Source organism: Erythrolamprus reginae, chromosome 1 (assembly GCF_031021105.1).
Source record: "Erythrolamprus reginae isolate rEryReg1 chromosome 1, rEryReg1.hap1, whole genome shotgun sequence".
Classification (NCBI taxonomy): Eukaryota; Metazoa; Chordata; class Lepidosauria; order Squamata; family Dipsadidae; genus Erythrolamprus; species Erythrolamprus reginae.
In genome coordinates, this window is record NC_091950.1 from 89,533,268 (window position 1) to 89,548,337 (window position 15,070).

At 41.8% G+C, this 15,070-nt stretch overlaps 1 protein-coding gene across 9 annotated transcripts in view; it reads left to right on the forward strand.

Annotated features, from left to right (window-relative positions):
• MAP3K9 (mitogen-activated protein kinase kinase kinase 9) overlaps positions 1–15,070 on the forward strand; it is a 62,013-nt gene that overhangs the window by 10,745 nt on the left and 36,198 nt on the right. For all 9 annotated transcript variants that reach the window (XR_011559675.1, XR_011559678.1, XM_070758453.1 and 6 more), the window contains exons 2-4: positions 3,247–3,660; positions 9,466–9,646; positions 11,432–11,580. Coding sequence is in view for 7 of the 9 variants with exons in the window: in XM_070758453.1 (XP_070614554.1) it covers positions 3,247–3,660; positions 9,466–9,646; positions 11,432–11,580 (744 nt within the window). In the remaining 2 variants the exon portion in view is untranslated. The remainder of the gene's footprint in view (positions 1–3,246; positions 3,661–9,465; positions 9,647–11,431; positions 11,581–15,070) is intronic.

The following is a 15,070-nucleotide window of genomic DNA, read 5'->3' on the forward strand; positions in this document are numbered from 1 at the left end:
CATTGGCATAATTATTTAGGGTGAATGAAATGCCCATAAAGAATGAGTGAAATATGTTCACATAAGTATTACTTATTTCAGAAAATTTCCAGTGCAAAGTTGAAATATAAGATCAGTAGCAAAGGAAAAGTCATGTTCTTTTGTAAAAATTGATATTTTCTGTAGAATAGCTTACAACAAAAACATGCTTATAGAAGGTAGATTTAATTTTTTTAAAAATGTTTAAGATAACGGTTAAAAAAGAACCTAGTGAAAAGGTATATTTATAAATGTAATAGTAATTTTTAATTAAGGTACATCAACACACGTTAATTGCTGAGTGAGGAAAGGAAAGATAACTGACCTGATCAGTTCTGCAGGTGGTATAAAAGTGTAGTCTCTCATTTAAAGCATCCTTCAAAATCAAAGAAATTAAACAGGGTCAAGCTCAACCCAGACAAGACCGAGTGGCTCTGGGCATTCCCTCTGAAGGACTGTTCCATCTGTCCATCCATTGTTCTGGGGGGCGGAGACTTTGACCCCCTCAGACAAGGTCTGTAACTTGGGTGTCCTCCTGGATCCACAGCTGAACCTTGAAACCATCTTTCCACTATGGTCAGGGAGACCTTTGCCCAGGTTCGCCTGGTATACCAGTTACAGCCCTATTTGGACCAGGAGGCTTTGCGGACAGTCACTCAGGCCCTCATCACCTCCCGTCTTGATTATTGCAGTGTGCTCTACATGGGCCTACCTTTGAAGAGTGTTCGGAACTTGCAGATAGTCCAGAATGCAGCCGCGTGAGGTGTTACTGGTGTGCCTTGGTATACCCATATAACACCAACATTCTGCATGCTGCACTGGCTACTGATTAGTCTCTGGTCACAATTCAAGGTATTGGTTATCACCTATAAAGCCCTACATGGCTTAGGCGGGCCTGACTATTTACGGGAATACCTTTATGGGTTTGTTTTGTTTTATAACGTTTTAGTTTAGAAATGTTCAACTTTAAAAAAATCTTTTATATCTATTTTACTGTATTTTGTCATTGTTGTAAGCCACCCTGAGTCCTTCGAGATTGGGCAGCATAGAAGTCAAATAAATAAATAAATAAATAAATAAATAAATAAACAAACAAATAAATAAATAAATAAACAAACAAACAAACAAGTAAATAAGTAAATAAGTAAATAAGTAAATAAGTAAATAAGTAAAGTAAGCAAACAAACAAACAAACAAACGTCTCCTTTCACATACCTCCCAGGGACCAATAAGATTGCCCAGAGTCTGTCTTCTCTGGATCCCGTCGACTAAGCAATGTAAGTTGGCAGGATCACAGAGGAGGGACTTCTCTGTAGTTGCCCCGGTTCTATGGAACCAACTCCCCCACCTCACCCCGATGTCTGTACTGCTCCCAGTCTACTGGCCTTCAAAAAGGCCGTCAAGACCTGGCTTTGCCAGCAGGCCTGGGGTCAATGAATTTTAACATCTGGCACGGCTGAGTCATGTTTGATTGGTATGTATGTTGTCTGATAGATTGGATTAGGGGTTTTATTACGGGGTTTTATAGTTTATTATTGATATTTGACTTCTTTTTAATTTTGTATTATATTTGTACTGTTATAAGCCACCCTGAGTCCTACGGGATTGGGTGGCATAGAAGTCGAATAAATTAAAGTAATAGACAACTGGAGAGATGAAATACATCTGGAAAAAAAGAGGAGATTATGATGAATATAAATGCAAAGGTTGGAAGGAGAACTCAAAGGTTCTTCAAAAAGGCAACTGGATGTTTTGCTTCTCACCCAAGAAGTTTCTTCAGTTCTGAATGAATGATGAAAAATGGAAGGATTTATATTCCTTGCAGTCATCTGGTTGCTAGCGCAGTTTGTGACAGTTGTTGAGGCCAGGGTCACCTGAATAGTGCAAATGGGTATGACATTTTCTTGGGATTGCTGAAAGAGCTGTGTTGTAAACAGGAGATAGGTAGTGTCATATCCCTCCCTTTCTCTTGAGAGAGGGTTCTTCAATCTTAATGTTGGTGAATTGTTCTCTTTGACCTCTCTTTCACACACTGTCCAGAATGTGGAATTTGGTATCTTCAAAACAGTGATCTCTGTCTTACTCTTTTGTCTCTGCATTTGTCCTTCTAAGGCAGGGGGACTAATTAAATTGAGTCAGGAAAAAATACCGTGACCAGGTTCTTAAGTAGAAAAGTTTGTATGTAGAAGCAATTTTTCCCGTAGGAATCAATGTAAAAGCAAATAATGTGTGCAAACCCATTAGGAAAGAAATAAAAGCTCGGAATTTGGGTGGGAGGTGGAGGAGGAAGAAGAAGAAGAGGACAGTTGCTGCTGAAGGAAGAAGGTGAGGTGAGGTGAATCAAAAAAATCCAAAACTTTAAGGCTTAAAAAAAAAGAGGGACTCTGAGGCAGCAAGGAGGAGCACCGACCTCCCATACACCCAATGCAAGGTTGCCTTCCATATACTGTGCGTGAGAGAGTAACCCAGGGAGAAGGGCAGGAAACTGACCGGGCCTTTTTGCTGGTCTCAAATTTCCTGGGATATTTTTCCGGGCTCAAGTTCTTAAGTAGAAAATGGTTCTTAAGAAGAGGCAAAGGAATCCTGAACACTTGGTTCTTATCTAGAAAAGTTCTTAAGTAGAGGCGTTCTTAGGTAGAGGTACCATTGTACAAGCAATTGCTTCTTATTGTATAATCTAGTTTTTCCTAATTTGTTTCCCCTAGTTGGGTGGATTTTAGTACTCAGAATTCCACAACCTGCATTGTCATTACTGAAAAGTCTGAGATTGAAGCCACAGATCTTAAGGCACTAACTAAAGATCCGGAAGTTTGGCAAGAATGCATCTACCTTTTAAAAGGAAATGTTTACCCATAATAAAATTGTCATTCTTCAGGCACAACATTGCAGTCTTATTATTAGAATCTGATGATATAAAACAACTTCCTGGGATGTAATTTAGATTGTGATTTTTAAAGATTAAAACAGTGATTCAGTTGTATTTGATTTAAATTAAATCTGTTGTTTTAGACACAATCACAATATTGATTTAATATATTTTTTCTGAATATTTCTAGCAGTGGTAAGGGGGCAAAATGAGCTGACTCATATTTCATTAGGTAAGTATTTCAGCAGTCTTTTGACTTAAAAAGTCAAGGTTAAATTGTATCAGTAAATGAATATGGCTAATAGCAATTACTGTCTTAAATAATCTTTGCGTAACTTAGACATTTTCATTTTGTATCCTAGTGCTGGAAATTGACTTTTCTGAGCTTATTCTGGAGGAAATTATCGGCATAGGAGGTTTTGGGAAAGTTTACCGTGCAATTTGGTTTGGAGAGGAAGTTGCTGTCAAGGCAGCTCGCTATGATCCAGATGAAGATCTCAGTGAAGCCATTGAGAACGTCCATCAAGAAGCCAAGCTCTTTACTATGCTAAAACATCCCAACATAATTGCCCTTAGAGGTGTATGTCTAAAGGAACCGAACCTTTGCCTGATTATGGAGTTTGCCCGTGGAGGGTCATTAAATAGAGTCCTGTCTGGTAAAAGGATTCCACCAGACATTCTGGTTAACTGGGCTGTCCAGATTGCTGAAGGAATGAACTATCTGCACGAGGAAGCAATTGTTCCTATTATCCACCGGGATCTGAAGTCCAGCAATAGTAAGTGGAAATTTGGAATGAAATTCCAGTAACTTTCAGGAATATAAAATAGTACTTAAAAGTTGTGAGATCACTTATGTCATCACCAGATGGATAGCACTTGAAGAAACATTAGAAAACAAATTTCCAGGCCTATAAATCTGTTTATAGAAATGATAAATAGAGAAAATCCATTCTAATCCTCTAAGGCAGGGGTCTCCAACTTTGGCCACTTGAAGCCTGGTGGACTTTAACTCCCAGAATTCCTCAGCCAGCTTTGCTGGCTGGGGAATTCTGGGAGTTGAAGTCCACCAGGCTTCAAGTAGCCAAGGTTGGAGACCTCTGCTCTAAGGAACTGATTGAACAAGAATAGAAATAAAGGGAAATCAGAACCCCCTCTTTTTTTTTCTCAGCCTAACACTTCTGCTAACTATTCATCCTCTGTCTTGAAATTTTTCTGCCTGCACTATTTCCTGTTGCTTTTGTTTACCAAATTGTTAGTAACATGAAGGAAAACCTTTAGTGCTTAAGACACACTAGAGGGAAATGAATTGTTCTTCCTTACTTGGATGTTATTGGCAATAACAAGAGTGATACACAAATAAAGGCAAATATATGTGTGCCAGGATAATTATTGCGGGACCCAATCTGGGTCGGTCACTGGGACTAGAGGTTTAGTCTTCCAAGCTTTCAAACTTGTACTAGAGCCCATCCTCAGGGAAACTCTTTCTAATGGAATGGGACTTAACCGGTGACCAACCCAGATTGGGTAATACAGTACAGTTTTTTTCAGTTTTGTGTATTTGGTCTATAGTAGTTTGATTTATTTTTATTTTTTACACTTTTAACTTTGCAACCAAATTATCGCTGTAGAGTTGTGATCTTATTGGATTGAAATTCAAAACAGTTATGGTATGCTGATAATACCCAATTATATCTTAAACTGGAGATGCAAATGAGGCCATCAAAGTGCCACCCAGTCCCCAGTGCTTGGAAACTGACCAGGTTTGGATGAGGGGGCATCATCTCTGATTTCTATCCTAGCAAGACTGAATGGTTATGAGTGGGCACCAAAATTGGGAGGTTGACCATAGATGGGAAAGTATTTTCCCCTTTAAGCATCTTCCTGGATTTACATCTTCTACAAAAAGAGCAGCTGTCACCTGTGTCCCGTTTGGTACACCAAATATAGCCTTTCCTAGATTGGGGAGGGTGACTTTCAGATATTCACCCATACCCCCAGTTATCTTTTAGCTCAACTACTGCAATGTGCTCAACAATGTGCTTCAACATGTCCTTGAAGACCATCTGGAAGCATTAACCATTCCAGAAGGTGGCATCATGAGCAGTAATGAGCACCCCCTCAATATGCCCATATACCACCTGTGCTTGACAAGTATGGTTACCAGTCTATTTCCAGGTGCAATTCAACACATTAGTTGTTTCCTATAAAGTTCTACATGGCTTAGTTAGGGCATGATAACTTGAGGCCCTAAGCATTGTCTCAAATAATTTCATCTCACATGGTTGGCGTACTCCAAGTTGTTTTGACTTTAAAATGTCACCTGTCAGAATCCTGGAAGTGCACTTTCTCTGTAGCAACACCTTTTCCCTGTAACAATTTAGTCCCTCAGTGTGGTTTTGAAGAGGGTTGAAGATTTAGCTGACCACTCAGGAGTTTATCAAGGGAGAATAAGATTCTTTGCTTCATCATGCATGACTTTTTAAAATGTTTTATTTGTTTTATTGCACTTCTTTGCTTGATCATTGTGAGTCATTCAGAATCACTGAGATTTGGATGGCATACAGGTTAATAAATTATTATTGTATACCTTCATTTTGTGGTGTTACCAGACAAATTACCTCAGTACTTGAGGCTAGACTGATGTGGAATGGCAAGCCTGAAAAAGTAGGAAGCCAAATAAATTGCTCTCATGAAATAATTGTAATTTATGTAGATAAAATCTAACAGGGTGTCCTTTAAAAGGAAATGAATGCAGTATTTTAAGAACTTGATTAAGTAATGAGGTGGAATAAATGTGGGCAGGAGTCTAAAAATAGAAATGAATCTTGAAACTAAATTAATCTTAAACATATTTTAGCTTATAAAAAATGCTCAGAGGAATTCTAGATCTTTAAAACTTCTTTAATTTACGTCAGAATGGGAATACAGTGGTACCTCGAGATACGAGTTTAATTCGTTCCGGACCTGGGCTCTTAAGTCGAGCAGCTCTTATCTCGAACGACTTTTCCCCATAGGAATTAATGTAAATAATTTTAATTGGTTCCAGCCCTCAAAAAACTCACAAAGTTAGTCTAAATTATGCAGAAAGACATGTTTTTAATGAAGAAATGTACATGTACATATAAATGAATAATGAAGTTTCTTTCACTTAACTTGTAAACTTTCTTAAACTTTTAAATTTACATATGTTCAACTTCTCTGCCACCCAATCCTGTAGGACAGAGGTCCCCAACCCTTTTTGCACCAGGGACCGGCTTTAAGCGATCAAGAGAGGAATGGGTGAATGAATGGACGGAGGGTGGGAAGGAAGGAAGGAAAGAGGGAAGGGACAGGAACAGAGGAAGGAAGCAAGGAAACTTATGAAAGGGGAGAGTAAGAGAGGAATGAGTGAAGGGAGGGAGGGAGGGAAGAAGGTGGGAAGGAGAAAGAAAAGAAGAAATAGAGGAAGGGAAGGTAAAAGAGAGAAAGAAAAAGAGCAAGAAAGAAAGAAAGAAAGAAAGAAAGAAAGAAAGAAAGGGGGAAGGGACAGGAACAGAGGAAGGAAGCAAGGAAACTTATGAAAGGGGAGAGTAAGAGAGGAATGAGTGAAGGGAGGGAGGGAGGGAAGAAGGTGGGAAGGAGAAAGAAAAGAAGAAATAGAGGAAGGGAAGGTAAAAGAGAGAAAGAAAAAGAGCAAGAAAGAAAGCTGCAAGCAACTCCCCCCGAGCCCCCCAGGCCGGCTGCAACCTTTTAAAACGCGCGCCGCTTCGCAGCTGTCTCCTGAAGCCGAACGCGGAAGTTAGCGTTTGGCTTCAGGAGACAGCTCCTTGGCGCTTGTATCTCGAATTTGGGCTTGTAAGTAGAACAAAAATATCTCTCCCCTCCCAGCTCTTATCTCGAGTTGCTCTTAAGTAGAGCAGCTCTTATGTCGGGGTTCCACTGTAGTTCATTTTCACCTATTGAGATGATTCTTGGAAAGTCCAATATCAGGAAGAAAAAAGTCACCCATCTTTATTTTTAAAAATCTTATTACAATTTCACATGTGCAGCAGATTTGAATTAATCCAATTAAGAAAGTAACCAATCAGGATTTCACACTTAGGAACTTACGACATAAAGCTAAAAATAAAACATTTTGGTCTATCTATAATACACAAAATATCAGCATATCATAACTTCTTGTGCCCTATTTCTAATTATAAAAGCCAGGAGTTCTAAAATCAAAATAAAGAGAAAAGGAAAAAATATCACATTTCATTCATACTTCAACATAAATTTAAAGTTAAATTACAGGGTTAATAATTTATAAAATGTATGGATCATATTGATTCAAAATATTTCAATTACCGGTACAGTATATCAAACACTTTTTCAGCTTCCAAGGAAATTATGTGGGTGTTATGTATGTTGAACTGAACAAAAGCATAATTTAAGGAGTTCATAGTTTCTATCACAAATTAATAGTTCTGTAGAAATAACATCCTGTTAATCTATAATCCAGGAATTCAAATATATGGCAATCCCTGTTATTAGTATGATATTTGCCTGATTAATACATAAAAGGCAGGGATTACTCTAAATATTTTGAGCATAAACTTATGCATCCTTTTTTTAATCAATTGACAGACACCATTGGGGCCAGGTGTAGATTTAATTGCAGGAATTGGCTATGTTTAGTCTAGTGAAAAGAAGAACTAGGGCAGGGGTCCTCAAACTACTGCCCATGGGCTGGATATGGCCCACCGAAGCCATTGGGCCAGCACGGGACCACAAGGCTGCCCCACCCACCTCTCCCCACCTACCTCCACCCGTCTTCTAGAAGTTGAGGCCAAAAACGGGATGCACAGAGGGCTCAGGAGGCCAAAAATGCATCTGTTTTAGGGTGGCAGAGTGGTACTGAAGGCTAAGGAGGCAAAAAACAGAATGCATGGAGGCCTCAGGAGGCCAAAAATGAGCGGGTTTTCCCATCCAAAACAAAGTCCAAGACTCTTACTTTGCACCCACCTGTCCATCACATTGTCGAACCAATGCAGCATCCCAACTGGAGATGCCTTCCAGCCACATCCCTCCATGTGCTGGGCAGGGTGACCTTGACTCTCAGAGAAAGGAATGTTATGATTATATATCTCCCCAGCTCCATGGAATCCCCCCTCTCAGTTTCCCACAGCACTAAATGTTGCAAGTCTGAAAATCTAATGACGAGATGGCTTCCAAGCTTGACAGACAGACAGAGAGAGACACACACACCACAAACGCACGCACGCACGCACGCATGCACACACACACCACAGAGAGAGAGAGAGAGAGAGAAGTCCCTTGCCCTTCCCCAACCATATCCATATCCCTTAACTAACCTGCTTTCCACCCCAGAAGCATAACAAATTAAAGTTTTAATGCACTGCTAAATTGACCACACTCACCATCACATGACCACTGAGCCACACCCATCCAACTGGTCCAGCCCTGCAACAGTCTGAGGGACCATGAATTGGCCCCCTGTTTAAAAAGTTTGACGACTTCTGAACTAGGGTTGGCATGGTAGCAGAGTTTCAATATTTGAGGGGCTCAGGGAAGAGGGGAACAGCCTATTTTCCAAAGCAACTGAAGGTTGAACAAAGAACAATGGATGGAAATTAATCAAGGAGAGAACCAACCTACAACTAAGGAGAAATTTATTGAAAGTTAGAACAATTAATCAGTGGAATATCTTGCCTCTAGAAGTTGTTGGTACTCCAACACTGGAGGCTTTTAAGAAGAGATTGGATAGCTCTTTGTCCTGCTTGAGCAAGAGGTTGGACTAGAAGACCTCCAAGGTTCCTTCCAACTCTGTTATTCTGTATTCTTAAAATGAAAGAGGATACACCCACAATAGGACCAGTAGAGGAAAAAAATAGAACCCAACCCTGCATTTGGCACTTAGTTCTGAGTAATCTCTTTGCGTATCAGGATCAGCATTGGCTAAATAGAGACCGGTATAACAAGCAGGAAGAGGGAGATTGTGATCCTGCTATATAGAGTGCTGGTGAGACCACATTTGGAATACTGTGTTCAGTTCTGGAGACCTCACCTACAAAAAGATATCGACAAAATTGAATGGGTCCAAAGACGGGCTACAAAAATCGTGGAAGGTCTTAAGCATAAAACGTATCAGGAAAGACTTAATGAACTCAATCTGTATAGTCTGGAGGACAGAAGGAAAAGGGGGGACATGATTGAAACATTTAAATATGTTAAAGGATTAAATAAGGTCCAGGAGGGAAGTGTTTTTAATAGGAAAGTGAACACAAGAACAAGGGGACACAATCTGAAGTCAGTTGGGGGAAAGATCAAAAGCAACATGAGAAAATATTATTTTACTGAAAGAGTAGTAGATCCTTGGAACAAACTTCCAGCAGACATGGTAGATAAATCCACAGTAACTGAATTTAAACATGCCTGAGATAAACATATATCCATCCTAAGATAAAATACAGAAAATAGTGTAAGGGCAGACTAGATGGATCATGAGGTCTTTTTCTGCTGTCAGTCTTCTATGTTTCTATGTAACTATAAATTAAATTAACTATAAACTCTTCCTCCCACCCCCTCACATTATGTTTTAGTATTGATCCTTGAAAAAGTGGAAAATGGAGACCTGAGCAACAAAAATTTGAAGATAACTGATTTTGGCTTGGCCAGAGAATGGCATAAGACTACTAAAATGAGTGCAGCTGGAACATATGCTTGGATGGCTCCTGAAGTTATCCGTTCCTCTATGTTCTCTAAAGGCAGTGATGTGTGGAGGTATGTTTAGTAACATTAAAACACGTTTTTATAAGTGATAAGTGTAATATTATATTCTTGCTGCATTGAACCCTCAATTGTTCATTTTCCAAACCTTATGTTAAGGTTATGTATATCTGGCCTGGGGTTATGAAATCTGCATATTCATTTTGCAGACTTTATTCTAAATTTGCATATATGAATTTGGAAATTCTACAGCTTCTACTATCCATTGAACATGAACTGTAGGCAAACCATCAACCATTGACTGTTCCGTTTTAAATGTTTTAAAGCTTGCGATCAAATTAGTGTAGTAAACATGACATTTCCAATTTTTAAAATTATGTTTGGTTTATGTTGTAAAGTGGACAGCTGCATGAATAAATGCTTTCCTCACTACTTTTAGATGCTTGATCTATTGTAAAGGCACCATCCAGCATGTATCCAATGCTGTATTCACAGATCTGCTTTTTAAATGGGACTCTGCCATCCCTGTCTTTAATTAAAACCTGTTAAGCACTAGTGAGAAATTTGACCTGGTATGCATTACTGAAACCAGGCTGGAGAACAAAGGTGATGCGTTTCATTGGAAGGTGCTAAGTCCAATTTCTGGTACAGTGTTAATTATAATCCCAAGACAGGGATGAGGGAGTGACCTAGATCACCTGGGAGACTTGTGGTTTCCATCAGTGATGCTTCATTGAAATAAATGGTCAATGGGTCTTAAATTCAGCTAAAATTAAATTCAGCTAAACCTACATCACCTGGGAGACTTGTGGTTTCCATCAATGATGCTTCATTGAAATAAATGGTCAATGGGTCTTAAATTCAGCTAAAATTAAATTCAGCTAAACCTACATCACCTGGGAGACTTGTGGTTTCCATCAATGATGCTTCATTGAAATAAATGGTCAATGGGTCTTAAATTCAGCTAATGCAACTGGAAAAAAAACTATATTCCTTAGGCCGGTGATGGTGAACCTACGGCACGGGTGCTACAGGTGGCATGCGGAGCCATATCTGCTGGCACACAAGCTGTTGCCCTAGCTCAGCTCCAACCTGCATGTGTGTGCTGGCCAGCTGATTTTTGGGTCACACAGAGGCTCTGGGAGGGCGTTTTTGGTTTCCAGAGAGCTTCCGGGAGGATGGGGGAGGAAAGCCTTTGGAGCCTGGGGAGGGCGAAACACGAGCCTACTGGGCCCACCAGAATTTGGGAAACAAGCCATTTCCGGAGCCTCTGGGGAGAGCCTCTGGGGGGGTGGGAGAAGCTGTTTTTGCCCTCCCAGGCATTGAATTATGGGTATGGGCACTCACGCATGCTCAATACTGCGCACCCACACTCTTTTGGCACCCCAGGAAAAAAAGGTTCGCCATCACTGCCTTAGGCTATAAAAAATATCTTTAAAATAGCCATATCATTGTCTGTCTGAAATGATCATGTAAAATAATTTCTTCCAGATAAACATATTTTTAAATGTTATATTCATAATAGTGGTAGCTGAAAATAGCCCGTTGACTTATTCCCAGTTAATTTTTTTTCTGTGTGTACATTATCTTAATTGCACAGGAACACTTATTTTTATATATAAGAAAAGAGTGATTCCAGAACGTTGTGTTAGAGAAGGTATACTCTAAGTCAGTGTTTCCCAACCTTGGCAACATCAAGGTATCTGGACTTCAACTCCCAGAATTCGCTGGCTGGGGAATTCTGGTAGTTGAAGTCTAAATATCTTCAAGTTGCCAAAGTTGGGAAACACTGCTCTAAGTTACTACATTAGTTATTAAACCTCTGTTTTCTATTCATAGCTACGGGGTATTGCTTTGGGAATTACTAACTGGGGAAGTACCATTTCGAGGAATTGATGGCCTAGCAGTAGCATACGGAGTTGCTATGAATAAACTTTCGCTTCCTATTCCTTCAACGTGCCCAGAACCTTTTGCCAGACTGATGGAAGGTAAGAATCTGTTGGACAAATTGGATCTGTCAAAATGCTTTATCACACAGCTCTCAATAGCTGCTGGTTTTAATAACTAAGGCCATAAACCACCTGTGCAGGTACTTGAGAAATAGGAAATAGATAGTATGTCACTTTGCTCTTTCTAGAAGGTTTATACTTCTGTTTATGTTTATGAATATATGATCTATAACAATGGTTCTCAACATGGGGGTCAGGACCCCTTTGGGGGTTGAACAACCGTTTCACAGGGCCCCTAAGACCATGGGAAAAGACAAATTTCCCATGGTGTTAGGAACTAAAGCTTCTATTCTGGTATCTTGCAACATATTTTTACAATATGACTAATCAAGTGTTTACAGTGAGGGGTCTCCCCTTGACCTTCCTGCCAATCATCTTAAAGCTTTGTTGGAAGAATTAGTGCTAGTCTAGACTTATAGTTGGGGGTCACCACAACATGAGGAACTGTATTAAGGGGTCGCGGCATTAGAAAGATTGAAAACCACTGAAAATGATACAATAATTGTATATCATATCATGGTTATGATATAGAATTACTGGTAGTCTTTGATTTACAATGGAGCCCAAAATTTCTGTAGAAGAAGAAGTGATTAGGTGAATTTTGCTCGATTTTACAACAATTCTTAAGTGAACTGTTAACAGTTGTTAAGTGAAGTGTGTGGTCATTAAGCGAATGTGGTTTCTCCTATTAACTTTGTTTATTGGAAGCCATCTTCTTGGAAAGTTACAAATGGTGATTATATTGCCAGTACTGGGTTCTAAAGCCCGTTGCTACCGTTTTGCATGCATACTCGCATGTGCAGAAGTGTCCCAGGTGGGTGGGTGTAGCCTCCCGCCACCGCTGCTACCGGTTTGCAGAACCTGGCCAAACCAGGCACACCCCACCAATTCACATGACCCTGGCACATGCCAGTTGCCAAGAGTCTGAATTTTGATCACCTGACCATGGGGATGCTTGCAATTGTCATAAGTAAAATTGGTCATAAGTCACTTTTTTCAGTGCCATGGTATCATCAAATGATGATTAAACAAATGTTGAGGACTATGGTACTGTATAAATGAGAACCTTGGGTGGGGAAGTGATAGCATCCATTAAACGCTGTGTTAGAAATTTCTTTGAATTGTATTTAATACATCAGAATAAATGTTCTCCACTGCATCTGGAAGGAGAGTCCAACATGGGTAATTTACCAATCTTATTGGTAGAGACTGAGTTAATTTAAATATTTAAATATGAGGTAGTCACCGCCCCTTAGCAGCCCCCAATACCTCAGTTTTAAAAACTCAGTCTAAGAGTAGAGACTGTTGAGTTTTTTCCTAGTGAAAAAGATATAGCTTAGTAACGTTTAATGATTAAAATAAATACATTAACCTTTGTGTTTTTTCTCTCTTTTCTCTCTTGCAGATGCTGGAAAGGAAAAGGGATCTTCTGGGGGTCTCTGCCCTCCGTGGGCACAACCCCCCACCGTGCTTCTCCTCGGGTTTCCCTTCCCTCAGTGGGTACCATTCCTATCGAGGAGCAACTCAGCCTGGGTCACTGGCCTCAGTGGCCATACCCGGCTGTCAGCCGAAGGTGTGGGGGTCAGTCCCCCACACTGGGAGGCTTGAAATCGGCGATTCACAAAGAAGCTGGGCGCGGGGCCAGCGCCTGTCAGCTGTGAGGTGGCCACGGGGAATAAAGAACGCCGCCGCCACCGCCGCCGCCGCAAGCACCAAAGACGTGCCGCGGTCATTTTCCCCTGTACACAGGCCGGTGGGCGAGCTTGGCGCAGGGCCAGCGCCTATCAGCTGGGAGGTGGCGAAAGTTACAACCGCCGCCACAGCCGCCGCCGCCGAGACCGCCGACAATCAGGAAACGGATTGGAGGCAGGCCGGGGGTGAGCTTGGCGCAGGGCCAGCGCCTGTCAGCTGTGAGGCGGCAAAAACATTAAAGCCGCCGCCGCCACGACTGCCACCGCCGCGACTGCAAAATTTTTTATTGTTGACAAGAGCTGCGTTCAGTAGGACAGCGGAAGTCATACGCAGGCCATTGGCCGAGCTCCTTCAGATTGGAGTCATTTTTTTAAGGGGAGAAGGCGGCAAAACTGCAGAGGCCGCCATTTTGGGGCGAGCTGTTTTACTGCGCCCACCATGTTTAGGTGGCAGAATTGTTGCTCTCCGTCCAATCAGTGGGCGCGACCAACAGCAAATGGAGCATGTGTGGGCTCTGAGGTGCTTAAACGCCATTTTTGCTGTGATCGAGTTACCGGTAACAGTCGTTATTAAAGTATCTCATCTGGCCTTGTTTGACATGTGTCATCTGTCAAGCGTGAGTAGTCATGGAAGATAAGAGTGTGGAAAAAGTATCTTCCCCCAGCATAATGCCTCAGGATAAAGGCAAGGGGAAGCCCAAAGACAAAGCTAAGTCCCAGACCTCCTCTTCAATCAAGGAGGCAGAGAGGCGTATAAAAGCTTTAGAGCAGAGGTTGGAGGCAGCACTTCTGGCACCAAGATCCACCTCCCCCTCATTACAGGCCAGGGAACAACCTGCTTGCCAGTCTGGGTTGAGACCTACAGAACTTTTATCTGTTAAAGATTGGTCCCCAGAGAGACAGAATTCATTTGTGTCTCAGGCTGTCCCTCTCTCTGGACTTCAGCAGGCGAGGCCAGGATCTGCTAGTCACTCTCTGAGGAGTGCTCCCTCAGCCACCTTTACGCCCACGGCTGCTGGGCTTAGGGTGCAGCCGGATACCTGGCAGCAGATGTCCCCGGCCTTACAAGGGCTCATCACTGATGTTTACTCTCAAGGGATGGCTGCGGGGGTGCAGCAAAGTGAACAGCACTCCCGCCCAATTCAGTCCAGGAACCTGTGGATTGCACCGCCCCCCTCAGGTATGGGGTCTTGGATGGAGGAGGCTTCACCCTTAGAGGACACCGAAAAAGATTATGATTTCTCTGATGATGAGGCAACTCCAGATACACCTGTGACAGCTGGTCTCTTTAAGGCCCCTCTTTTCAAAATTCTGTTACATAAGGCTAAGCAGGCAGCGGATTTACCGGGTCCCAACAAGGCAACTGACGCCTCTGAGGACCCTAAGCCGTCTACTGTATTATTCAAGGAGCCCCAGCCCGAGACTGATCATGTGCCATCCTTGGATATTTTTAGACAAAGCCTCAAACGCCCCTGGCAGCAGCCTGCAGCAGCTCAAGGGCCTTCGGTCATGGAGCGTAGGTTTTATACCTTGGATGAGGACATGGAGAAGATGCTGGAATTTCCGCCTATCGACCAGCCGGTAATGACCTTGATTTCAAAGGCCTTGGTGCCATCAGAATCTGGCGATAGCTTGAAACTGGAAGATAGGAAGGCGGAAATTTTACTGCGGAAGTCTCACCAAATGGCGAGCTGGGCGTTTCGAGCTTCAACAGCTGCTTCCTTTTTCAATCGAGCTTCCATAATGTGGCTGCAGGAGGTGCAGGCCCGCCTAGGTCC